This window comes from Equus przewalskii, chromosome 4, assembly GCF_037783145.1.
Source record: "Equus przewalskii isolate Varuska chromosome 4, EquPr2, whole genome shotgun sequence".
NCBI classification, from domain to species: Eukaryota; Metazoa; Chordata; class Mammalia; order Perissodactyla; family Equidae; genus Equus; species Equus przewalskii.
In genome coordinates, this window is record NC_091834.1 from 42,023,881 (window position 1) to 42,051,439 (window position 27,559).

A 27,559-nucleotide genomic window follows, 5' to 3' on the forward strand; every position below is an offset into this window, starting at 1 on the left:
TGAAAGGAAACAAGATCCTAAATGTAACATATTTTACTCTGCTAGCTTCTTTTCAGTCTCCCTGTCTATTTGAGAAATTTCTTCATTTATTTCACACGCATTATTAATCTATGGGCTTTTCATATGGTCCTTCTTCCCTCCATGTGGGTATTTTCCAAGTCTCTTTGCCTGGACCTCTCTCAGAACGTGAACTAATACCCATGAACTATTTTTGCTTTTAAGAATGCAGAGTCTTACCTCTAAATGCCTAGAAAAAAGAGACAAAAACTATTTAAAAGAACAAAGCAGAAAAAAAACCCAACCAACCCATCCCTCAATTTGTTTATATAATTAATCTATCTTGAGAAGTATCCCTTATTCCAATGTCAGCAGTCGCCAGAAGAACCACAGTAAGGAATCAGCATCTAAATGACAATGGTTGTCTCAGACTCACAGCTGGGGAGTGAATTTAAATAGATGGATGGACAGATAGATGGGTAGTCGGATAGAAAGAGCCAATCAAGTGTGAAGTGTTACCAAGCCCTAAAATCATATTTCATTTGATGGGAACAACAGAAGCTTGATTAATGCATGTGGGAATTTCATTTCAAAGTTGTACTAATGGCCTTTCAAGGGCCTGCTTCTTTTTAGAGCTCCCTGAGTCCATGTAAAATTGGCCAGTTTAAGATTTTAGGGCTCCTATATACGAGTCTCATTTATCTTGTGCAATGATTAAGTGTGGGATAATTGCCGAATATGAAACAGAATTTTTTCACTTGGGGTAATTTTATTATACCTGGAATTGTCCTGAAAATTTTATGCTAGAAGGCTAAGCACAGATACTTTAAAGCTGCTTTCTGTTTGAACAAAATCGTCCCATTCACAACAACATGGATGGACCTTGAGGGAATTATGTTAAGTGAAATAATCCAGATAGAGAAGGACAATCTCTGTATGACTCCACTCATATGAGGAATTTAAAAATGTAGACAAAGAGAACAGATTAGTGGCTACCAGGGGAAAGAGGGGGTAGGGGGTAGGCACAAAGGCTGAAGTGGTGCACCTACAACACGACTGACAAACAATAATGTACAACTGAAATTTCACAAGATTGTAACCTATCATTAACTCAATAAAAAATAAAAAAATAAAAAAATAAAAAGTTGCTTTCTGTTTAAGTAATTTTACTTTTACCAAAACTCATTAAAAGAGGCAAAGTGAAGCTACTCTTTGAAGAAGTGAGTTGAAAGTGGTCAAGAATCCTGCACAATTTAGTGAACAGACCCACCCTTGGCTAAGTCATATGCTGGGTAATACTCCGGCCTCAATTGGCTAATTTCCCTCTTAAATTAGTATTATATCGTTCTCTGGAGATCAAGGAATCATCAATTTTTTTTTTTTTTAAATCTCAGAACTATGAATGGAAAATACGAGTTTCCTATTGACTCATTCTTTTGATAGTTCAAACAATCAAGTATGGCTAGACTTAGGACTTGGGATACAAGGGGATTCTGAGTTTCCCTGGGAGACAGGAAACCTGTGAAAGCACTGCCAGTCTATGACTCCATTAGGGGGCCAATACTGCTTGGGATAAATCCTGTTAGGAACACTTTGTTGGGGTTCACAAAAATAATCAATCATTTAAAAAGTGCTATTCAAAGCTTCTCAATATCCCTTAGAACACGGGTTTTCCCTAAAGCAATTGTGATTTAGAGATTTCTTTCTGAAATATTAACTCTGCATAGCCAATTTATAAATCCAGTCTTATGTGAAAGTGACAATTTAGTCAACCATCAACTCATTATTTTTTCTGTCACTGAAAAGTCTGGTTGCAAAGAAGAATGTATTTGAAGGAAATTCTTTTAAACTCTAATAAAAGTAGCTTACAGGGGCTGGCCCAATGGTGTAGTGGTTAAGTTGTGTGCTTTGCTTTGGCAGCCCAGGGTTCACAGGTTCAGATCCCAGGTGTGGACCTACACACTGCTCATCAAGCCATGCTGTGGCAGCGACCCACATATAAAACAGAGGAAGACTGGCACAGATGTTGGCTCAGCGACAATCTTCCTCAAGCAAAAAGAGGAAGATTGGCAACAGATGTTAGCTCAGGGCCAATCTTCCTCACCTCCCCCCCCAAAAAAGGTAACTTATAGTACTATAAAGCTATTGGCACTCAGGAAATAGTAGCTATACTGCTCCTGTTTGAAATTAAATAAATCTTACATTTTTTAATGTATCTAAGTAAATCAACATTTTATAAAATAAGAGTAATAACATAGTGAGATGAATCCCTAAATCATAAACATTTAAAATGAGAGTGCTAAGCTGACCCACCAGGGTGCAACTGTCTTTTTTCATAGTAAATTCTTGAAGATGGTAAAAATCATAACCAATTTGCCATGAGAGAATAAGAGGACTAGCTAGAAAAGATGATATTTGAGCTGTTACCCAAAAGGAAAAGGGTAATCTAGAAGGATACAGAGATATGACAGACTTGGAGACTGCAACTAGAGAGAGAGTAACTAGTATATCACCCTACTTGAATACAGTAATTTTCCATTTAAGCATAATCTATAATGACACCTTCTTCAGGAGCTACCAAAAGGAGGCACAGGCAGATGGAACAGCCTGTGGTTGGGCAGGGGAGGGGGGGAGGGTGTCATGGGCACCAGCCATCCCTCTGACCTTGCAGCCAAAAGCACAACGCGAGGAAACATGGAAATAATGAATCCATCCAAGAGATTCTAGCTGCTGAGCACTGAGAAGCCCTTGTTGTAAGATGGGCTCATTATATGGCAGCATTTTGACCTGAAACCGAGGATTCTACTCAGTAAAATCTGTATATTTTGTATATTATCATCCACGAAATTCTAGAAACCAGGCTTGCATATGCCATCCAACAAACATAAGTCTTAGGAAGAAAAGCCAATCTGGCAAAAGGAAAACTATCTTGGGCCAGATCAGTTCACACTTCCCTAACGCACTTTTGTCTAGAGTTCACTTTGAAACTTGAGTCAAGCAAGCTTTTCCCTTAAACAATTTAGACAAATGCCATAGGCAAAGATTTGACATCCGTCTCAAATAAGAAGCAGTCCTCTCCAGCCCTCCAGGAAAAAATATATTTTATGCCGACATATTAACTTCTACAGTATTACATATGTTTATTTTTTAAAACTGTACCAATATTTATTATTCTTATAGGAATTAGATAATCTAAATTATGAATTAGTATGTGTAAGCAAGATGTTCTAGGATAAAATCAAATGATTTCACCTAGCATAGGCTGAGTCTCATTTTTATTCAATGGCAGGATTAAATTTCCTTCAGTAACACAAATATTTATAAGATGCATATTATGTTGGTTTATTGTGGATTTGGGGTTCACAGGAGGTTCTTAAAGAGCTATTTACACACCTATGTTCATAGCAGCACTATTTACAACAGCCAAGAGATGGAAGAAACCCAAATGTGTCCATCAATAAATGAGCAGAGAAATAAAATGTGGTATATACATGCAATGGAATACTATTCAGCCTCGAAGAGGAAGAAAATCCTGCCACAGGCTACAACATGGATGAATTTTGAAGACATTATGCTAAGTGAAATAGGCCAGTCACAAAAAGACAAACACTGCATGATTCCACTTATATGAGGTATCTAAAGTAGCCAAATTCATAAAAACAAAAAGTAGAATGATGGTTACCAGGGGCTGAGGAGGGAGAAAAGGGGAGTGGTTGTTTAATGGGTACAGAGTTTCAGTTTTGCAAGATGAAAAAGGTTTGGAGATCTGTTGTGCAACAAGGTCAATATACTTACTACTGAACTGGGCACAAAAATGGTTAAGATGGTAAATTTTATGTTATGTGTTTTACCATAATTAAAAAATTTTAAATTCCCCAAACTCCTTAACCTCAACATGTACTACAGGTGTTTTTTTTTTTTTTTTACAGGTTTTTGGTTTTTTGGAGTTTTTTTTTTTTTTACAGCAAACTCTTTTCTGTAACAGGGCAAAAAAGTAAAGATTTTGGCTTTGCAGACCACACTCTGTGTTGTAACTACTCAACTCTGCCATGGTATTGTGAAAGCAACCATAGACAGTAAGTAAATGAATGGGCATGGTTGGGTAACAATAGAAAGTTTATTTAGAAAAACAGGTGGCTGGCCCATGGGCCACAGGTTTCTGCCCTTGCAAAAAAGTATTAATATCTAATTAAGAGATAAATATTATCAGTTTGTAAATACCAGAGGCTCCTCTACCCAAGAATTATGAGTAAAACATTTTTCTTTTCCAGAGTCTAAGATTGGAGCAACAAGACTGAGCAGACTCAGCAAGTAGAACTTCCTTGCAATAGGAGGAAAACACCACACCAACAAAGGACATGTTAGCCTTGCCCCAGTGTCTACACTTCTCTGTAGATGCACTTAAGGATTTTAGAGCTTAATGATGTAGAGAAAGAATTAATAAAAATGTTACAGCTGGAACAGCTTGGTGATCATCTAGTACCTACCTCTCCTTTAGTGTGTGAGAAAATTGCAATAGACTTCTAGACTTCTCCACACTGTTACAGCTGGTTGTAGGCAGGGCTGGGAAGAGAGTGTAGAGCCATCCCAACTCTGAGGTCATGTTCCCTCCTCCTCTCTACTTCTAATCAGGAGCAGCAGCCCGCCAGCCACCAGCTCTGCAAGAGTTATCTGTTTCATGCATGCTATCCCAAATGGTCTTGGCTTAACACTGAAACTAATTTTTGCTGTTCACCAAGTTCAGTGGGGGAAATCAATAAAAGATACACAAAGCCCCAAAGTCCTCATCTCATGAAATTCAGAAATGAAAGCAAGGGTGCAATTATTTGTTCCCTTCCCAGTTGTGCCATAGGAAAAGGGCATGTTTTCCCTATGGCATTTAGGTAGTATAAAGAAACAGTAACCCAAGGGTGGGGATTAGCAGCTAGATTCAATCTTCTTGGGGACCACAAAAAAACAGGTACCCTATGGGCACAAGGAGTGCAGGGGCACATTTATATGGTGTTTGACAAATATTAATGTACAACTGAAATTTCACATTATAAACTATTTAGACCACAATAAGAAATTAAAAAAAAAAAAAAACCCAAACAGGCAGCCTAAACAACCAAAACAAAACAAACAACAGACACACACCAAAAGTCAGCAAATGAAAATGGAGAGTCATGAAACAGATCTGTTAAAGACAGTACTAGCTTTACAAAAGGAACTGTCACCTCATCAAAGAACTCAATCCAGAGCATAGACTTTTAGAACTAGAAGAGACAGATGAGACGATGGGTCAACCCCCGCTTCCCATTTATGTGTGAATTAAGCAAAGCCCTGGGAGTCCAGGTACTGCTTAAACTGACAGACAGTGCTGGCCTATTGTATGGGCCCAAACCGGAATGTTCCACATTCACTTTACACAACTTGTTAGGTGCTGTCCGTCGTGCCCTTGGCACTGAACTGAAGCAGAACACTGGTTTAAGCTGGAAAGCTGGATGGTCCAGGCGAAAAGGAAAGGCCTTTATCACAGGACGGGGAGACGGCTGAGTGGTGATGCTCCTACATTACTTGGCATCTCCAGTTCCCACGGGACCTGCCCTCAATTGCTAAGAGTCCAACCTCTGACAAAGACCAATGCTCTCAGCAGTAATTAATGATACTGTCAAATTAATTAACCCAAGTCTTTGTCCACAGGAAAAAAAAACCTCTAACATCAATACTGTTTACTAGTCTTTGACCAAGCTCTATAGACCCAAACCTTCGCTGGGACACAGGAACACCACTGACTGATGACCCTAATAAAGTCCCAGCTATTAAGCACCACCATTTGTTAATAAGCCTTCTCTTCCTTGAGAATATGACTTAACTGAATGAACAGCTCTCCAAAACTTAACACTATTTTAAATAGATATAAGCCCGAGAATACCAATGTGTATCATTCATATTTCCTACCTTGCCTTTTAGATACCGTTTTGAATTATGATGACAAAACGCTTGACAAATGCTGTAGGATTTCACTAAGCCATTTAGAAACTGGCCCTCATTAAAACGCTGGTCCCTTGTCCTTGTCTATAAGGACTCCGACTCATACAAATGCCCACGTATACATTTCCATATTATCTCTTTAGGGGATTCAGAACTATTTTCTTACACCTAACGCAGCTTTTATTCCATTTAGAATAATTACCCTCCATCCCATTTCTGACTTTCAAGAAAAACAAGACACTTAATTGACCACAGGAGGACTCTCTCAAGGGCATCAGGCTGCAAAGGCTCTTCTGTGAGCTCACAACTTAAGCTGATGTAATCTGCTACAAGAAGCTGACTTCTATTTTTAAATTATACCCTTTTACTCTGCCTTCAAAGGACACATATATCACACGTTGTAACTGCTCGTAAAATACCCCGTGGTGTAGTCTCCCGTCCATTTCCCTCTGGGGTGAATCACACCGTCAGGAGGGGCTTCCAGTGTACACGGCCGCCCAGCCCTGCCTATTTAAATTCACCCACTGCTTCCTATTACTGGGTCTTCAGGAGAACAGCTACATATGGCCACACTCTCCAGGTGTCTTGTTTATCACGGTAATTTTGACAAGGAACAGATGACTAGCAGGGTCCTTCTTGAGGGCTGGGATCAAGTTTTTCCACCTCTTTGTATTTCCATCCCCAAATACGGGCGCTTAATAAATGCTTATTAATGTTGCTGCTGAGAGCTCTGTCATCAGGCCCACATGCTTCAAAGGGTGCCAGAATGAAAACAGATTATTTGCTTTGTTTAATTTTAAGGCTTTCATTCATCATTTCGGTCATGCTCACTGTGTGTTATTAAAAAAGTTTCTTAGCATTTTGAAGACTATGAAAAAAGCTTTGGTTGGAGGTGAAAGTACATTTGATCTTGCTATTTATTTATACTTATTCTGCTCTTTTCTAAATTGAACGAAGAGCTCGGTAATTAAAGTGGGGCCCTTATGGAGTGGGGTAGAGGTCAGAATGGGATGTTTCTCTCTGGTCTGCTTTCCTCTCCCTTCCATGGGTACCCAGGTCTGGAAGGGGCCCTACAAAAGCCTTCCAGCAGCTCTGGCAGCCTCAGTGCGCGGGTCCTTCCAACCCCTTCTCCACATTAAAATCCAAGTGAGCCAAGAGAACTCAACTTCCATCACGCTTCTCCCTTCTCAACACCCTTCCCTTCCCCCAGCCCTCAGGGAGATGGCCCTTCTGGTGTGGCACTGCTTACCTTTCCAGACCCATGGTCTGGGCACCCCTGTCCCCACACCCACCTGAACTTTTGTACTCTGCTTATAAGGACCTTTCCCGTCCTTGAAAGTGCCCTGTTTTCTTCCACCTAAAGGCCTTTGTCTAAGCTGCTTCCTCAGCCTGGAACTCCGCTGTGCTGTCCCTACGCCCTCCACCCATCTCCTCACTCATCCTCCATGTCTTGTTTAGATGCCACTTCCTCCAGGAAGCCTCTCCTGTGGCACCATGTGCTACCCCAGAGAATGAGTCATCATACTGCATCATGTTTACCTGCTCTATCCCCAAGTGACGACACTCGACACAAGGGCAGCAATCATGTCTCCTTGTTCACCACTATATCTTTCAGCATGTGGCCTAGCATGCAGTAGGGCTTCAATATCATTTGTTGGATGAATGAATAAATGAATGAATGCATACTAAAGATTGCAACCAGGGGAATCACATTTGTGAGGTGTGAATTAGAGTGCTGTCTCCTTAGGAAGTGTGAACTCAAACAACAGAATCTACAGCAAAATACGACTATAGTTCAGGATTCATCAGTTGAAACGTGAAGGTGGCAGCTGGCTCTAAGGAGACTGAAATTTGCCCTCCCACAGTGACTCCTAAGGACCCACCTGCAGCTGGATGGCTCTCCCAGAGGACTCAGAAATACATTTCAGTAACACATTTCTGAGAGATAAACAGAGACTCTGTTTAAATGGAATCCCACTGGGGCGAAACACTAAAGCTTGCTGGAAGTTAAATTTCATGTTAAAACTCCAAGCAAACAGCAAACTCCACAATTTAAATTCATCCCAGAGAGGGCAGCAGCCACAAATTAATAATGCTGCTTCTTACCTGCAAAACCACATGTCAATTTTCAAAGCATCACAAGATCAGTTGCATGTGGTGGGAACGCCCTGGAGGTTTGAGAAAACATGGGTCTGGCACTTCAAACTCAATGGCTGGAACCCAGCCATCCGATATGAGTGTTAACGTGGGGCCAGGTGCTAGGCTGGCCCTGGGGTTAACGGCAATGAAGACGACCAATCCAATCCCTGTCCTCATGGAGAGTCTCACCTAATCAAATATACACTTGAATACAGACTTCTGAAAAAAAATCTGTTCCCTAAATTCTAAGTACACCATGTTCAGCTATTAAATTAAATTCAGCACACATGGGATTGTGAAGTAAGGCATTGCTTCAGCTACTTTTGCATGGCAAAGGATCTTTTTTTAAATCGTATTTCCAAAATCAACAGATTGATGACACTAAAGAGTGGGAAATGTTTCAACATTCAAACCAAATGACGAAGGGCTTGGTTTCTATTTCATCCTTACACAGCGAGTAACCACCCACCAAAACAAAACTAAACACACACAATCCCACGTGAAATTTTCCCACCTTCCAGAATAATCATATGTATTCTTTTATTACCTGGCACATAGAAGGTGCTCAATAAATATTTGTTGAATGAATAAACCACAGGAGAGGTATTACTATGAAAATGCCTTTCTCAATTTTAGGCATGTTCTTCAATTTCCTTTTTTTCTCTCTTAGGGAAAAAAATTATGCATATTTACTAGGATTCTGACTTTCACTGCCCTGTCTGACTTTGGGCTAGTTACTTAACATAGGTATCATTTTCTTCATCTATAACACAAAATCTGTGTCTTGGTTATTGTGAGGCTTAAAGAAGGCAGTATACATAAAGTGACTGGCACTGTGCTCTGCAGATAACATTGGGTTGGTTTTTTTCCTCCTTTTTCTTCTTTAACCTTTCCACTCCATCCTCCTCCAACACCCAAATAAAGCCCCGAAGACAAACCAAATTACTGGCATGATTAGAAAGTCAGGTAACTTCAAATGTAGCCTGGGCTCACCAAGATCTAGCTATCAAGTCTTAAAAAGTTTTATTCACTATTTTGGGGTCTTTTCTCTTTTATAGAATGAGTGAATTTCACTAGATCATCTTTAAGGGACTTTTTCATTTCTAATTTTCCATGATCTCAGAAACCTGCCTTACTGAGAAGTTAGATGCTGCTAACACATTAAGAACATCCATGATCAGAAATAAAATGGACCTTCATAGGGAAGGATTCTTAATCACAAACCAAAATAAAACTTGACCTTTAAAACAATTTGTATCAATCTAATACCTAGGTCAAGAATCGGTGACCCTATTCTCAAGTAATAGAAGGTCCCTCCTTACGTCCATCCCACACATCTAACCTCTTGCACACCATTCCATTTACAGCCCCACAATGATGTACTTAAAAAGAAATCCAGGGATTTTAAGCAATATCACTAATTATAAATGGATCCTTTGAAATGAGTAAGACAGTTGACACAATATTATGTCAAACCTCACATTTGCTTGATTTTTTTTCTTTCACACTCTGAAATTTATCCAAGTCGACCAAACAAAGAACTACCAAGATTGCACACAACAAAAATCTTACTGCATTTCATAAATACTCAGTTTATGACTGCCACCTAGTGGCAGGATGTACCCTTCTATGACAAAATCTCCAAACAGCTTGAATTGACACAAAATAATTAAAAAAACCAATGTAAGATTCTTCCTCTGCTGCTCACCAGTTATTTCACAGAAACTTAAGGGCATATCCATCTCCTCAGCTCCCTATTTTCCTCAGACAAATTTCTGAAGAGGTCCACTGCAGATGGAGTCAATGCCACATTATTTAATCCTTACAACTAAATCCCACTGCTTCTGAACTTCACAAAACAAAGGAGCATTACTCTTCTATTAATTTTAATATTCATTAGCAATTAAAAAAGATTTCCCCAAAAGTCTGTTCTCACCTTTCACTTTCCTTTGATCTAATCTCGATTTTTAGTTATGCATGAAAAAGCATTTAAAAGTGACAACCTTACAAAAAGTGCACATTATATGAAAATCTGACTTCAATTAGAACCAGTTACTAAATCCCAGCAATTTCTAGCTGTCTGTTCTATCTCATCCTTAGAGAATTATATATCACATTAATTGGTATTCTGTCACATAAGAAGACACCAGCGATGATTAATTGCATCCTTGGTGCTTTGGAACGAGGTCTTCCTCACTAGAGGGGTTCAAATCACATCTCACTACCTTCCAGCAGGTACCCCTTTTGGTAACCTCACAAAACATCGTACCTTCCTGAACTTCTCCATTTGCTTGTAGAGGTCTGGATCAAGCTCCTGTGACACGTCCTTCATCCATAATAATGCTCCTCTGTATTCAGTCCGGCACTGCTCCATGCGGTTCACCGTCAGCCAAGTGTCCGAGATGGCCCGATGCCGAAAAGTCTCCACTTCTTGGTGAAATCGACACAAAGGATTGCGCAGGGCCAACCTAGACGAGAGGATAAAGCCACAAGCTTGAAACTAAGTGGACCAGCAATTTGAATCCTTGACACTTTACTAATCTTAAACTCATGAGCCTAGAACAGTGCGTGGAACATACACAATGCTGCAGAAATACTTCATGAGTTATAATGGAAAGTATGTGAACTGATGAGTCAACCAGAGACAATTACCCTTAGATTACTGTTACTTGACTACACCACCAGGAAGTACTTCTATCAGTATTGTTAGGGGTGGCATTATGCCTAGGCAAAGAATGCTCTTTTGAAGCTAAAACCAGTCCTGTGTTAAAGGAGGACTAATCATTAACCAAGGCATAACCACTTCCCATGTCTACTCTCGGTCCCTCTCTGCCTTCTGCTCCTCTGAAGCCTGCCCTTTGAGGAGGGATGGACATGCGTATGATTAGAGCCTCCTTGGCGAGGCCATTTTGCATGACTTTCCAAAGGCCAGGGCATCTGTTTGCTCCAACAGTTGCAGAGAATAAAGAATGAATAGAAGCATTTGTAAATGGTCTAGGAAGGGGGGGAAGTACATTTATTGAGGGCCTACTGTGTTAGGCACTTACAGACAGGTTATGTGACTTGATGATTATAAAAAAACAAAACCTAAGGATAGTACACCAGAAATGAATGTATATTATATAACAAAGTGTGTATAAAATAATTATAATATTTGCCATAATATATTGTCACTTATATGCAGCAAAAAAATGTTTGAGGAATATAAAACTTTGAACAAAATATCTATTTTTTGGGGGGGGAAATACTGCTTCTTCCATCTCCCTACACAAAATGAGTGTCAGATGAATTACACTCTTAAAATGCAGTCTTCTCCATGAAATTGCAAAGCATAGGTTCAAAGAATAAAAATATGATAAATATTTACGTTTCAATTTAAATGTAATCCTACTAAGTGGAAGGCAACAATGGTGCTGGCAGCTTCAGTCAGCTCTCAGCAGTCCCGGGAATGTCTGCAATGCTTCACATGTGCATAGCACTATAAGATTATAAATGGGGCTATCAACTTTAAGAAAAAAAATCCCTTTTTCTATTCTTTCTAGTGTTCCTCTTGTCTGCAAAGCATTGTTTTAAAATATTCAGCACTTCTCTAAAGATAGCTTGCTCACGCCATCCTACCTATGTGTTGCAGGTTGTTTTCAAAGACATATTGTTGTGCCATAAAGTAAGCTTGTGTTTTATCACCATTGGATTAAATTTAATACTCACTTTTCATCAAATTGAATGAGCAGTTGTAGCAATGACTACCAAATAAGTCAGCGAAACAAATGCTGGTGTGAAGGTTTATAAAACTGAAGCCTTCTAATTAAGAGAACGAGTCCTCAGCTGTCCCCCTAAGGAGCCTGTTCATTTCTGGCCTCCTTTTTCTCTTACCTAGGATTTTGCCAATTTTCCTAAACTGGCTGAAAAAGAGTCTTGTGAATAAAATATTCTCAATTTCTTTGACAGTTGTCAAGTTTGACAGAAACCTTTGAAGATGTAATGACATGATGACGGATGTTAAGATCTTGAAGAAAAAGGCATACAAAATCATTTCATTTTTTTTCCCTGTAACTTGTTTCATGTAAAATCAGAAAGGTGAAAACCTGTTTACTTGTGCCACCAGGTACCGTCTGGACCAAGAAAAAACTCAATAACCAGAAATATCAAGCTTCAGTGAAAGACTGGCCCACACTTTCATTCAGGAAAATTGACCCAATGGGGATAGTTAATAAAGTGCCTAAAGGTCTACTCCAAAGAAATTTCTCCTTTAGTAGGAAAAGGTGGAAGTGACTTGAGTAGTGGCCAGCAGGCTGGGTTATGTATCATGGCACGCCCAGATAATGGAATACTATGCCACGGATGTTTTTAAAAATGTATATAGGGACATTAAAAGGTGTTAAGGTTATTTGATCAAAAAATCAATTTGCAAAATAATCAGTATGAAATATTATACAAAAATTGTATGGTATGATGCTGTTTATATTAAAAACACATTCTGGCATATCCCACAGTATGTCCATTCAAGGTTTGAGAATTCAACCTCACGAGAGTTTTATGTCATCCTCCTACTTCAAGTCTAGGAGGACTGGTTTGGATTTCATGTGCCTGGTGAGCAGCTGAGGGTCGTGAAACCAGAACCATCTTGCAGGAGGCCACCTTCCAAATTGCAAAGTTGTCCAAGCTGCATTAAATGATGGATATGGGGCAGTGTGCTGGTTTATAGTAGTAATACTTTCAAGTATCATTTGAGTTGTGTGGGTTGATTTACTTTACTGTTTCTGTCTGTATCCAAAGGTTAGATTATATAAACTTAAGGTCATATGTGTGCTTTGTGAGCTAATCTGGTACACAACCATGAAAGGCCATTACTGGATAGCCATGTTATAAAATAATTATGTGATCGGTAACAGTAACTCTTGTAGTGACTGTGTCCAGAGATTTGGCTTTTTTTCCCAAAAAATGGATGCTAATATTAGCATACAGGTATGTATAAGAATTTTTCCCACTGAAATTAGTGATAATTATATGTTTAACATATATTTATCAAGGATCAATTATCCTTGCAAGGCTAGGGAAAGCGTATACGCATAGAAAGCATCTACCAAAGGGTGCAGAGTGGGTCATCTCTACTAGTAAACTTTCAGTTGTTTTTTAATTTTCCCCGTTTGGTTTGTTTCTGTTTTTAAATTTTCCAATAATGAGTATGCATTATTTTTACAAGGAAAAACCATTATAAATAAGATTAAGAGGTACAATTCAAGATTATAAACACATACTTTTCTTGGAAAATGTAGAGAACTATTGGAAATGGTTTCACTCCACTCTGAAAGTTCACATTGCCCACAAAGTCAGGGTCCAAATGTCATTAGGAAGAACCAAAATGCCCAGGACGGGGACCACTGAAAAACTGACATGGTTTGTCTCTTTTTTTCTACTCCACCTTTCTTGGGTTTTCATAGGAACACCTGTGTAACAGGCCAACAGTCTGCCATGGGCCCACAAGGAGAGAAGTCAGTTGGGAGAAATTAACAGAAGAAAATGTCAGACAACTGGAGAAAGTGAAATTTTTGTAGCCCGAATATTTTTGGAAACTACCTACAAGCCTTATTTAGGTATAATCCTACCTAACATTAGTGAGTGCCATTTTGGAGGGCTTGTTAGTTACTGAGGGAGGGGGAGGACAGAAGGAGCATCAATCTCTCAGACACAAAGTGCAACTGTATGCAGGGGCTTCTGCTCATTCTACCCCGACCATAAAAGTGAGTCATGGCAGTCTCAAAAAAGTCATCGATTTATCACAATTTTCTCTGCACCAGAGCTTCTCAAACTTGAATGTACATTGAAATCAACTGCATTGTTAAAATGCAGATCTGGATTCAGCAGTTCTGGGGTCTGGCCTAGATTCTGCATTTCTAACATGTTCCCAGGTGAGGCTGCTGATGTTGCTGCTCCAGGGTAGCAGCAGAACGATTCAGGGCATCTTAAACAGCACCTCTCTAGAGTTAATTTGCCCACAGAGAGGGAACCCTCCACTCGGTTTCATTAGATTCCTGTTTTAATCAGCTGCTGGAAGGGGACTGGACTGATGCTATGAACAATGCTGAAGGTCAAATATAAGCCTAGGACAGCACTCACAGTGACTGGCACATAAAACGCCCCCTATAGACCAGAAGAAATATGAAAAAAAATGTTTAATTACTAGTGAGGAAAAAAGATCATACATGTTATCTTAATTAGAGATTTCACTACCAACAGACTAACAACTGAGAACAGAGCAGCTCCTCAGTCTCCGGCAACTTCTAGAAGACATTGGGAGACTCCCCTTCAAGAGTGAGCGGGTCCCAGATTCTTGGAAGATCCCCCAAGTAGAGCCCGAGTGAGGCCACACACCTTTGCTGGGAAGAAAAGCAGAGGGCCTTTCCTGTCGCTTGCATCATTTTTCCTGCTCTGGTTTTATCTTGGAAGCCTTGGGATCGGAGAAATTTTCCCAGTTCGTTTTCTTCTTGAGACAAGACTGGTGAAGAAAAGACCAAAAGGAGCCATGAACAATGAGCATTTTCACGACAGAGAGAAGGAGAGAGACAAACTACAAGGTCCTCTCTCTTCTAGAGGCAAAGACGAGATGAAATTAAATCCAAGTGGCAGGCTACAAGGTAGGCACCCCCAACCCGCCACCCCATTTAACTCTCATGCTGTTCTTCCATTTACAAAACGAGAGATCAAATTCACTTGAGTACATCTGTCAGTGCGTTTGGTGACCTGTAATCAGAACCAGAAAATGACCTCTGTAGTGAAAAGCGAGCCGATAATGTGCTGCTTCGAGCTGAAATAAAAAAGTTGAGTTTGTCAAGTAGGACTGTGGGAACCTTTTGTGGCTGCCTATAAAGTAGGGTTGGTTTCTTCCTCTTATTCTCTCTTGCTGACTTTTGATCTCTGCTTTCTGAGTTACATTCTACTTGATTGTAAAGCAATTCAAACGCCTTCTCCATGGCACAGGTTTTTGGCTGGAGGTGGGGATGGGGACTGAGGGTGGGTAGGTGATCAGATTGATGACTTGGCGGATTTTTAAAATGCGGAGCTGGAACCAAATCTGAATTGGTATGCCCAATCTTGGCCATTTTTCTTCAACTGAGGTATAATCGACTACAATATTATATTAGTTTTAGGTGTACAACATAATGACTTGATATTTGTATATATTTGGCATTAATTTTAAAGACAACCTCAGATGGCACTATTGGTGAGATAGTAACTGGTATAAGCTTTCTACAATTGATTTGGCAGTAAATATAAAAAGTCACAGAATTATATGTATCTTTTGACATTGCACTTCTGTTAGGAGTACCTCCTAAGGAAGTAGTAAAATAGGCACAAAGACGTACATACAAAGATATCACAGCATCGCTATTTATAATAGCAAAATACTCTCTTTCCCTATACTGGGGACTGATTTAATCAAATACAGTGCATCCATACAATGGAACAGTGGGCTGTTATGCAACCACTGGTCCGGAATACACATTCACCAACAGCTGAGCAAGGAGTGACACTGAGCTTCCTAGAATGTTTTCTTCTCTAAACACAGCATTTACTATGGACACACTTTGAACACTACTCCTATTTCACATTTCTGTATTGATGCATTTACATGTCATGTGTCTCTAAAAATGCTTTTTAGTGCTACTAGGATTCTTTTCTGTTTTCATGAACAATCCAGACTTCTTTCAGAATCCATCCCATTTCTGACACTTCTCCAACAATAGCTGTAGAATGTTAACCAAGAACCACAAATCCAGAAGTGAAGGTTGAACCCATTACTGCTTCCTTATTAACTTGTGACTGTACTTCACGCTAAACATGCTAGTGGAGAAGAGGCTTTCAGAAAGCATTCTTCCTGAGATAAACGGCTACTCTCCTTCTTCTGTCTCTCAAAACCAAGTTCATCAGTCAAAGCCAACTAAAAGACTACCTCCTCTGTGAAACAGTTGATCCCTGTTTCTCTCAGAGCAGCGCCCTCTAGGCATCTGGAATCAAGAGTGTTCGTGGGGTGGGGGGGGGGTGGGCGGGTGGCGGGTGTGTGTCTGTCTTTCCCAGGAGACTCAGCTTTCTCAGGACAGGGACCTCATCCAAACCGTGGATTCCCCAGGCTGAGCATAAAGTCTTATTCAGGGCACTAATTAAATGCTTGTGAAACTGAATTAACTATAATTTTCGCCTTACTAAACTTGTGCAGTTTATTTTATTTTGTGTTAGATATTTATGCCATAGTTCTATGTAGCTTTACAAAAATTCCTGTAATTACATGAAGTTTTGTTATTTTTTAATACTTTCTATTCTTTCTCTTCTCCACTTACTAAGATGGGACTCATTCAGTTGCGCAATGAATCTTTCCCCGTGGAGAGCAATTTCACATTTTTGTTCATAATAGCATGAGGCTACTGTTACCTTTTTTTATCTTGAAGCCTCAAGTCACATCCAAATGAACATATTTAGTTTAAGGCTAGGAAGAAACCGCTTCATGACACCTGAATACACGGTTGGAGAAATGCACTCTTTCCTAAACAAATCTAAGCAGGCTGAAGCACCTGAAAAATCATTTTTCATTAGTTTATGGACTTGAGGATTAAACTTGGGGTGGTAAACAGGTTTCATCTTAAGAGCTAGACTCTGATTAATCGGCAGTGCTGCTCAGAGGGTGGTGGAAAAAGTTTGAGCTGCACTGGGCTCCAGGTTGGATTACTTAGTGATGACCGTCATTTTCTGAGATGAGATAGATGGTCATTCCTTAATTTTAATTTTAAAATTCAAATGCTGAAATTAATTTATAGAAGTTCAAAGTTCAGGAGCAACACAGGTATCAAAAGTTTCTACTTATGAAAGTTTCACTTAACTGGGACTTAAGAATTCAGAGACAAATAAAAACCTATTCATATTTAACCACTGATCAGATTTTTAGATGTACCCTAAAAAGGCAACAGAAGAACTATAAAACCAATTAGCTTGGCAGCGTTAATTCACTTAGCACAGATTTATGGATGATCTATTACGCACTCTGCACTGTTCTTGCCACCGGGAACATAGAGATGGACAAGACACACGAGGTCCCTGCTCTAATGGAGCTTACATTCAAGTGGCAGGAGACAGAAAATATGTAATCACAAACTCAAAGCACAAAAGGAAAAATACCAGATGGAGCCATAAGAGAGGGAAGGTAAGAGAGCCTGATTAGAAGCTGCTTTGGGCTGAGTGGTCAGGGAAGGCATCTCTGAGCAGGCAACCATTAAGCTGAGCTCTGAACAAGAAGAAGGGGCCACTCTTGGATGATTAGGGCAGGGACATTCCAGACAGAGGAAACAGTGAGTACCAGAGGCCTCAGGTAGTATGGTGGGTAAAGGCAAAAGTGGCTGGAGAGGTGAGCTGGGCCAGATCATGGAGGAATTTATGAGCCATGGTATGGAAGTGCAGATCTTACTTTAAGTGCTATTGGAGGCATTTCAGCAGAGAAGCAATATGATCCATTGTACACTTTTTTTAACTTGTTATTTTGAAATAATTTTAGGCTTATAGAAGAATGGCAGCTAGAATCCAGAGTTTCTGTATACCCTTCCTCAGCTTCCCCTAATGTTAGCATCTTACATAACCATGGTACAATTATCAAAACCAGGAAATTAACATTGGCACTATACTGTTAACTAAACCACAACCTTATTTGAATTTTACTGGTTTTCCCATTAATGTCCTTTTTCTGTTCCAGGATCCCGCACTGCATTGGGTTGCCGAGTCTCCTTCAATCTGTGCTGTAACAGACTGTCCTCAGTCTTTCTTGTCTTCCATGATCTTGATGCCCTTTAAGAGTACTGGTCAGGAATTTTGCAGAATGTCCCTCAATTTGGGTTTGTCTGATTCCTCATGATTTAGACTGGGGTAACAGAGTTTTGGGAAGGAAACCACAAAGTTGGGGCGTCCTTCCTAGTGCATGGCATTGGGGCTGCGCAATAGCAACACGCATTATCATAGTGATGTTGACCTCGATCACTCGGTTCAGATGGTGTCTACTGGGCTTCCCCACTGTAAAATTATGATTTTTTCCTTTCGTAATTATTAAAAATCCTGGGGGGAAATACAGAAGACTATATAAATATCCAGTTTCTCCCCAAACTTTTGATCACTGATTTTAACATCTTTTAGTGAATCTTGCCTGCCACAATTCTTACTGTGGTATTTGCCTAATGGTGATTTTGTGGTTCCCTCATTCTTTCTATATTCATTAACTGGAATTATTTTATAAGTAAGAGCTTTCTCTTCTCCCTCATGTGTTTGTTTGTTTCCATATAGACTCAATGGATATTTATTTTACTTTATGGGTTATAATTCAACACTACCATTATTTATTTTATTGCTCAAATTGTCCAAGCTTTGACCATTGGGAGCTCTTGGAGAGCTCTCTGGTTGCTCTCTGACTGCAGTTTGGACAATGGGCTGGAGAAGGCAAAAGTCTAGGCAGGGAGATGAGTTAGGAAGCTGATGCAGCAAATCAAGAGAGTGATGGTGGTGGCCTGGACTAAGGTAGTGGCAGTGAAGATGGAGAGAGGAAAGAGAATCTGAAAGCTAACTAGACAACAAAATAGACCAACATTTGAGACTGACTGGATGTGGGACAGAGAAATGGTGGGGGATGTATGTGATGTGTCTTGATTTCTCATAACTCAAGATTATAGAGTTACAGCCCTGGAGAAATCTTAGCTCAAACACTTAGTAAACAGTAACATAAATAATTTATAAAATTCTGCCTCTAAGTCCAGGGATTTTTGTGCTTCCCCCAAATAGTCTTAATAATAGATTACTAATGAAGGAAAATTACCAATTGTTCATTTGCGATTACTGGAAAGGGGTTTGGCAGAAGTTGGAAACAGAAAAACTTCCCATATTTTAGTCTCAGAAATATAGAAATTGTACTATTAAATCACCTACAAATGGAAATTAAAAACATACTAACGTGCAACTTGATATTTAGCATTTCAAGGATAACTTTACTGGTAATGATTTTAAATAGGATGGCCATAGGAAAATCTTGCTCCCTAATACCCAATATCCAACATAAAAAATGTTCATGAAGCAGCACTGTCAACAAAATACAGTCAATGATTTAACTGTATGCTCCCTCTCTCTCCATTTGGTCATTTAAAAATGAACAAAGTGGATATAAGAGAGCCAGGGCAATCAAATAAAAATAACCCCAAATTTAAAAAATCCTAAGATACAAAACTGAGAAAGCTTATTTATAATTAGGAAAATAAATGGCATGTACTCATGCATGGGAGACCCAATACAAAATTCTTGTTATGGTACTTGCATTGAAAGATAAACAGCCCATGTAAAGGATTTCCAACAAAATTATCAGAGACCCTCCTCCCCACCAAATAAAGAGCAAAGACAGACAATCCTAAATAGTTTCCTTGTCTTACTTCCTAAACACATAAATGATATACCGAGGCAAAATATCCTATTTCTTACTGTCTATCTGATCAGTATTCATACTTATGGGATACTTACAACATATTCTCTTTTGATAGAGTACAATTGCTTTAGACAAGTCCAAACAGGTTCTCTGAATCGAGTGAAACAGCTATAATAAAAATACAAACAAAATGTTAAATAAAACAGACAGCAGTGAAATAAAAAATAATTACATTGAACATAACTGCAGTGTGCGACGTGCCCACTAAAAACAAGGTCACGTGCTAGGTGTGCTTGGTGTTATGTGGTGTCCTGGACAGAAACTGTGACCAAAGCCTTTAAATGTGCTCCTATTAGTCCATATTTATTGGCATCCGTCATCTCTGCGATCTAAATTAAGATCTGCAGAACAATGATTTCCTCCAGACTCTTGAAATAATAGCTGAAAAACAGAAATCCTAAGTGAAGGGCCCAATTAGAGGACTTGGCAAACCAGAGACCCAATATTCATTCATAATCTAATTTATTTCTTTTACCACTTGCTGTCTTTTTTTTTTTAATGGAGGATCTGTCAATTAAGCATCATATTTAAAACACAATATTACCTTATTTTGTGTTCCTAATGTATTTTATGGCATGCTTAAACAACTCTATAAAAAGCAAACCAAAATCAATCAGCTGAATGTTCTGTTTGTTCAGAAGACATCTGGTAAAATGAGTTTAGCTAGCAGTCCCTCTCACTCCTTATTTTCCCAATGATTTCATAAAATATACAGAGAAGTAACCTAATGTCATGCTATGGCCACAACAGAGGAAATTAAGGGAAAAGCAGGTGGGCTGTACTGAGAAGAGTCTAACTAGATTTTAACTCTTGGTGGTCTTGGTCTTTGCTTCAGAAACCGAGGCAGCTCAAGAGAAAATAAAATAGATACTTCACACTTTCTGCACCCCCTGTCTACCAACCCAGAGCCTAGGGCTGGTATCAATTAGAAAACCCAGGAGACAAACATTTGGCCTCTGAAAAGCCACCCAGTGAGGCAAAGCAAGGCTCTGCTCCTCTCTCCTGACTTACTGGCCGTGGTGACATAGCAATTATGTGATTGTATTGGAAAGTACTTCACTATTTGAGTCAAAATAGATGATCTTCTTCCTAATAAATATGGCCAAATTATCTCATAAAAATAGACGCATGCATATATACTTAAAAGATTAAAACCATTCCCAGGAATGCTTAATACGATAAAACTTGGTCATGAAGAATATAAATTTTAGTAAATCTCATTTCATTACACTGCATCCTCTACCTGTTAGAAAAAAAAAGACCCTTTACCATAAAGCAAAACAGAAAACCAGCAGTCTTATTCTGGGTCACAAACCACCAACTCATAGTAATTCCTATACGTAGGAGCAAGGAAGTTCAAAAAGTATGTTCAGGAGCTGTTCTGTTCTTACTATTCACTTTTTAAAAAACTGAGGTATAAATTAAACGCAATAAAATGCACACCTCTGGGGTTTTCAGTTCTGTGAGATTGACAATTGTTTACACTCTTGTAACCACAACCAAAATAAGAAACATTTCCACCATCTAGTCAGTCTGCTCTGCCCTGGCACCCACTGAAAGGCTCTGTCATCACTGGTTAGTTTTGTCTGTTCTTGTATTTAAGAGCTGTTGTTGAGAAAATGATTTTATTAACATGCAATTTTGACAAATATTTAAACTTAGTACATTTCTAGATTAACTTCCTGACAGATTGTAATAGAATCTGACCATTACTATGGTTTGGCACACACGCGTTCGGCGCCAGTAGAATAAAAGTTCTTGTTTTATAAGCTAGCCTTTTATGGATAACAGTAAAAGAACACATCAAAACGGTTTGCACATCATTTACATATGTTTTATGGATGGAATCCATTCTCTCTATAAACATTAACATCACTAGCAATATTTCTGCAACAGAAACCTCTATCATGTAAAATTATTAGTCACAGTTAAGTATTCTGGATGCTACGTGCCTCAGATAGCAGCTATTTTGATTAAAGTATAGTTAGTTCAGTAAAAATGCTGCTGAAGAGCCTAAACATAAAATTACTATATTGTATTTAATGTACTAATAATTAACACATTAAATTCCTTTTTGAATAATGCTCATATTTACTAGGTTAAGAAAAAAAAATAAAGTTCTAAGATGTGAAAAGCGTATGCAACTTACAGTCATTTCAACTGTATTTAGAATACTAAAATCAGAATAGATGCCTCCTGGTTCTACTTTTCTCCATGAGAACATCCCTGTCAAACCCAGCTTCTGTTTGAACAATTTCAATGACAGGGGAAAGGGCTGGGAACTAATCTTAATTGCATTACCATGTACACTTATGCAGTTACTACTTGCAGAATGTGCACTGTGTCTGGCTGAGGATACAATGGTGAATAAGGCTGACATGGAATTTGACCTCCTCGTGGAGGGAGGGCGGGCAAACAAACGAACACTTGAGATAATTTCATGAGACGAGTACTATGAATAGTGGCCCTGGGTCTGGTTCTACCCTCAGATGCATAGACGAATTATCGCTCTTCACATGACAGACATTCCTAGGCAACCGACAACTAACGTATCTCCTCTTAAACCTCTCGGTCCCACTATAACCGTGGTTTCCACCATCCTGGCCACCCTTCTCGGAAAGCTTTTTGAAATCTTGAGCTGTTTATTTTAGTCCCACTAAATGTTCAGCTCAGTAACTTTAGCTTATATATTAAGTTTAGAGATCGTTTGATTTCTTTTCATGTCATGTGACATTATTCCTCTCAGTGCCCTGTCATTCGCAGAAGTGCTAAGTATGCTTTTCAATTTTTAATCTAAACTATTGGCAGAATGTCCAGCAAGACAGGAGTTAGTGGGCCTTCTACCAGTTATATTAGTATTTGAGGATCAACCAGATATGAATTCAGCTTACTGTATTATTAACTAGTCTAACTAAATATCTTATTCATTCTAGAATTTTCCAGGGTTCAATACCAAGCTTATCAGACTCGCTTTCCAGGACCTTCTGCTGTCATCCTTTTTTGTTCTTTAAAATGTAAACATTTGCCTGATCCTAGTGTTGCTATCACTAGTGGTGGCTCTTTGCATTAATTTTTTTCAACAAACATTTACTGTGAATTTACCATATGCCATGCATTCCAACTAAGTGCCTGAAAAACAAATTAACTGAGACATACTAGAGGTTACATGAGAATTTATAGGTCTTAAAAACTATGCTGGGATTGAATTTATCTGATCCTAGATCTTCCTCATGAACTACTTGTTTGCAACATGTTTTCAAATAGAAAGCACACCTATGCTTGTCCAGGTGAGTACCCTCGAGGACCACGACCCTAGCAAGGTGGCTATGCTGGGACTGAGAGCAAGACAGCACTCACCTCCAGCTTGGCGTCCAGGTCTGCGTCGGAGGCAACAACATGTTCATCTTCCTTCTTCCCTGTGGCTTTAATAAAGGCCTGCTTTGTCTCCCAATACTTCTGCTGCATCTTATTCACAACTGACTTATCTTGTGCATATCGATCCTGTAAGTCCCAGGGGCAACTGCTAAAGAACATTTAAAAAGCCATTTTAAAAACATTTAGAGGGACTTGTACAAAGTTTAAGATATTTTAGTGTGAACAAATTTACCTAAATATTATACATTGATAGCATTCATAAACATAAAAATACTTTCTTACATGGCTATTACACCAAAAAAGTTAATCAACTCTAACTTACTCCAAAACCTTAAAAGTTAGTAAGGAAAGTAAGCAACTTTTGTAGGAAATTGACAAACTACACCTTGAAGAGAGTTTAGATTATCAACAGGTTGACACATCACTTTCAGAAGTAGAGAACGGGGTGGGGGGGGGCGGGGGCCAAGCCAGGCAGGGTGACGGGCTCACGCAGCCCAGTGAGTCAGAGATAAAGCCGGAGGCCCGTGTTCTCTTCACTTCAGCATCACAGCCAATAATGAAGTGACGGCAGAAAAGTAGAGATAAGGGCTGAAAAACAGCATGCTTAAAACCTGCCACAGAGGTACCTAAAACAGTCAAACTCACGGAATCAGAGAGTAGAACAGTGGTTACCAGGGGCTGTTTGGGGTGTGGGGGAAATGAGAAATTGTTAATTAACAGGCATAAAGTTTCAATTATGCAAGATGAATAAATTCCAGGGCTCTGCTGTACAACACTGTGCCGGGAGTTAACAACACTGTATTTTACACTTAAAAACTTGTTAGGAGGATAGGTCTCATGTTAAGCAGTCTTACCACACTCAAAATTTAAAAAATAAATAAAATTTTAAAAACCTGTTTCAGATTTCTGATATTAAAACCTTAAATTTAAAAATATAGATAGAAAGCCATTCTTCAGGAGTTGCTTCATAGTGAAGATCAAATCAAAAAGTATGTAAAGAAGAAATTAGAAAAAAAAAACGAATTGAGAATGAAATGGAGTTCTGTAAAAGTGACCAGAATACCTCAAATATTGACATAAAGTTTGCTGTTGATGCTCCATCCCTCACCATGTTATCTACACTCTCCTCCTGTTGAGAGTTCCTGTTCCAAAGGCCCACACAGGACCCCTCAGCGTCTTCCCTCTGCAGACATGTACCTTCTTCCACCCATCCTATAGCCACTCAGAATGTGCCAGACCTATGTCCCAAAACACGATTTGCTTTACACTACTATATCAAAACATCTGTATCTCAAAACCTGATGATTTATACTTTCCTTCTAGACAACATTTACAATTTTCAATTTGACACATTTATTCTTAAAAAGTCAGAAAGGGTCTCAGATGACTTCCTTAGCAATGGTTATCATGAGAGAGAAGTAGGATTTTGGGAACTGGCATGCTTTTGGCATTATTTAAAATTTTATTATGATGGGGCCGGCCCCATGGCCGAGTGGTTAAGTTTGCATGCTCTGCTTCGGCGGTCCAGGGTTTCGCTGGTTCGGATCCTGGGCGCGGACATGGCACCACTCATCAGGCCATGTTGAGGCGGCGTCCCACATGCCACAACTAGAAGGACCCACAACTAAAATATACAGCTATGTACTGGGGGGGGGTTTGGGGAGAAAAAGCAGGAAAAAAAAAGAAGATTGGCAACAGTAGTTAGCTCAGGTGCCAATCTTTAAAATTTTATTATGAGATTACATCAGAGAAAATAAGATGAAAATATACATAACTTTTATGTAAAAGATAATCTCTCTATATAATATGCGAATTAAAAGGCTGGAAGGATATACCCCCCCACCACCAAAACTGTGGTTATATCAGCGGAATGGAATTTTCAAGAGTGGGGAATAGGGCAGACTTCTTTGCATTGTATCTTTTTTTTTTTTAATCAAAAGTCATGGATTACCAGAAAAAAAATTTCCATTTTGAAAAAAAAAAGGAGGGGGAACTTTAAAGATGTAGTGAACATCCTTCATCCCCATCATTTAACAAATGAGATATCTTAGGTTTCAAAAGGTTAAGAATCTGGCCCGCAGTCACACAGGATGAAAGTCCAAGCCTCTAAATTCCAGTCCAGCATTCATTTCAACGTTCTCCGCAGCCCTTGCACTTCAGCAACAGCAATGAAGCGGCAGAGTAAGTGGGAGAAAGACTTTGGGGAAGGGCAGCTTCGTGGGGCTCTTTAGTCCTTCTGGGTTGGTGACTACCTACTTCCCCGAGCCTGTTGCCAGGATATGACAGCCGTTACGAGGGTCACGAGATGCAGCCATCCCCCTGTGTTAATGAGGCAAGATGGAACAATTAAAATAACAGTCTGACAGCTCTTAGTTAGAGAGCTGTCAAATGGGGATACGCAGGGAAACTAAATCCCTTAGCCATTTATTAATTACCTTTTAAAATGCATTACATTTTAAGAGGCAAAAATTCTTTTAAAGTTTGACATTTGACATTACAGAGGACTAGGGTCTGATTGCTTCTCTACTGAGAGAGTAGGGATTAAAAAGTATATTCTTTATTATAATTAATTGTACATTTGAAACACAAAAACACGCACCACATTTTTTCATGATATAAATTAACTGAGGTAAAACCTGACGAGATCTGCTTACACAGTGGGTCATGGGTTCAAAAGGGTTCAGAAACACTGCTTGAAGCAGATCTGGAATTTATAAGAGGTGTAACATGATGCTTAGATGTGTTATAGGCACATAAATGACAGTGCTAGCATCGCTATGTGGTACCCACATTTTATTCAGAAACATCTACTTCTAACCATGATCGGCTCCTGAATGTTCATGAAGTCGTGACTATAAATTAATGAGTCTTAGTTTGTGTTCATTCATTATTTTATAGCTGCCCTACATAAAATTCCCTTATAATCCTAATATTAGAAGTTGTTAAGATAGTGGTAAAAGAAATGTATCAACTCATTACATTTGAAAAAACGGTGGTAAGAAAAGCCAACATTAGATTCTCACAAGAAAAGTTATATGTAAACGAATTTCTTAGAGAATACACATTATATTTTTGGATACTTGGTTTCCATATTTCACTTAGTAGGGATATTGAACTTGACTATATTCAATACTAGACAGGGGCTAACAGGTTATTCACTGCTAATGTGACTCTTGATTTTTCTATTCAATAGACATTTTTTGAGCATATACTATGTGCTTTCCTCTTTTATTAGCCTCTCCCGATTTAGAAAAGATAACAAATTACTTACCATTTCTGTCCTGACATGTTTTCTTCTTCTTTTTCTACTGTTGATGATTTGGGGAGAAGGGGCAGGGAAAAAGCATGAGAGGATAAGTTATATTATAACCTGAAATAAAACAAATATGTTTAACAGTTACACACTATATTACAATTATATGTTAATTTGACACATATAAAGTTTTCCACTCTAAGCTATTTCTAGTTGTATTTTAGGGGCTACACACTATTATGCAGTAACACTGTACAGTGGTGTCGAGAATAGTTTAGCTAAGTAACCCTGGAAGAAATATTCCAAATGAAGTTTAGGAAGTATACAGGCAGGCTGAATGAGAAAAGCTGGTTGCAGAAGACTACGTAAAATATGAGACCATAACCCTCAAAGCAATGCTATATATTGCTGAGGTATACAAATATCATATAGTAAAGGTACAAAGAATTGCTTAGGAGTGATGAACACTAAGTTCCAGAGAGCAGTTACCACTGCAATGGGGGTGGGGGACATTATTCCAGAGGGGTACAAGGACTTCACCTGTACTCATAACGTTCTTTGTTAAGCTAGGTGGTGAGTACGCATCTGTACGCCTCTTTACAGATTTGAAATAGTTCATAATCATGCTCACTTCAGCAGCACATATACTAAAATTGGAAAGAGATAGAGTAGATTAGCACAAGAATCCCAAACCGGGAAACCCCACCCACCCACTCATCCACCCAACAGAAATGGAAGGCAAGAAATACAAAAGATAATGTGGTAACTATAGAGCTAGTGTGTGTTGGGGGGACCAGCCATGGGGGTCAGACTCGCTAGGGCTTCTCTTCTTATCTGTTCTGGGTGCCAGGAAAGGCGGAAGAGTAGGTTCTTGGTGCTTAGGACTTGATCCTGCGGTTGGCCTTTGGCCATGCTGATGCCCGACTCTGTGCCCTCGCAGGGACTGACCCCTAGCCCAAGTTCTCGTTGGTAGGTGGGCTCTGACACAGGGTCCTGCACTTGCTGAGGTTCCCCATCACAGGGGCAAGGAAGGGAATTATCACAACCCCTCCAGGATATGAGGGTACTGGCCTAGCCACAGGGAACTCCTTGCTCTGATCCCTTCCCCATACCCAGGGAAATAGCTCTCAACAACTTTTTATTTTTGTTTGAAAAAAGTCCTTAGCTGGCCAAAAAAGAAAAAAAGACAAATATTTCATAATCAGTATTTCTAAAAAATGAATCAGCACATTGCAAAAACAAAAAACAAACGAAAAAAGTTGATAAGCTACAATAAGATACCGAGAAGGGTTCAAAGGAGGAAAATGTGATTATTTCAGTTT

The 27,559-nt window shown here is 39.2% G+C and overlaps 1 protein-coding gene across 39 annotated transcripts in view; it reads right to left on the bottom strand.

Moving 5' to 3' along the window:
• Nucleotides 1–27,559, bottom strand: part of ICA1 (islet cell autoantigen 1) — a 142,192-nt gene that overhangs the window by 95,520 nt on the left and 19,113 nt on the right. For 17 of the 39 annotated variants that reach the window (XM_070615759.1, XM_070615764.1, XM_070615758.1 and 14 more), the window contains 5 exons: nt 26,256–26,354; nt 22,967–23,132; nt 19,645–19,717; nt 14,482–14,605; nt 10,379–10,577 (listed from right to left, as the gene is read on the bottom strand). In XM_070615759.1, the coding sequence (XP_070471860.1) occupies nt 10,379–10,577; nt 14,482–14,605; nt 19,645–19,717; nt 22,967–23,132; nt 26,256–26,272 (579 nt within the window). In that variant the 5' untranslated portion in view covers nt 26,273–26,354. The remainder of the gene's footprint in view (nt 1–10,378; nt 10,578–14,481; nt 14,606–19,644; nt 19,718–22,966; nt 23,133–26,255; nt 26,355–27,559) is intronic. The other 22 variants (XM_070615752.1, XM_070615737.1, XM_070615766.1 and 19 more) reach the window with 3 other exon arrangements.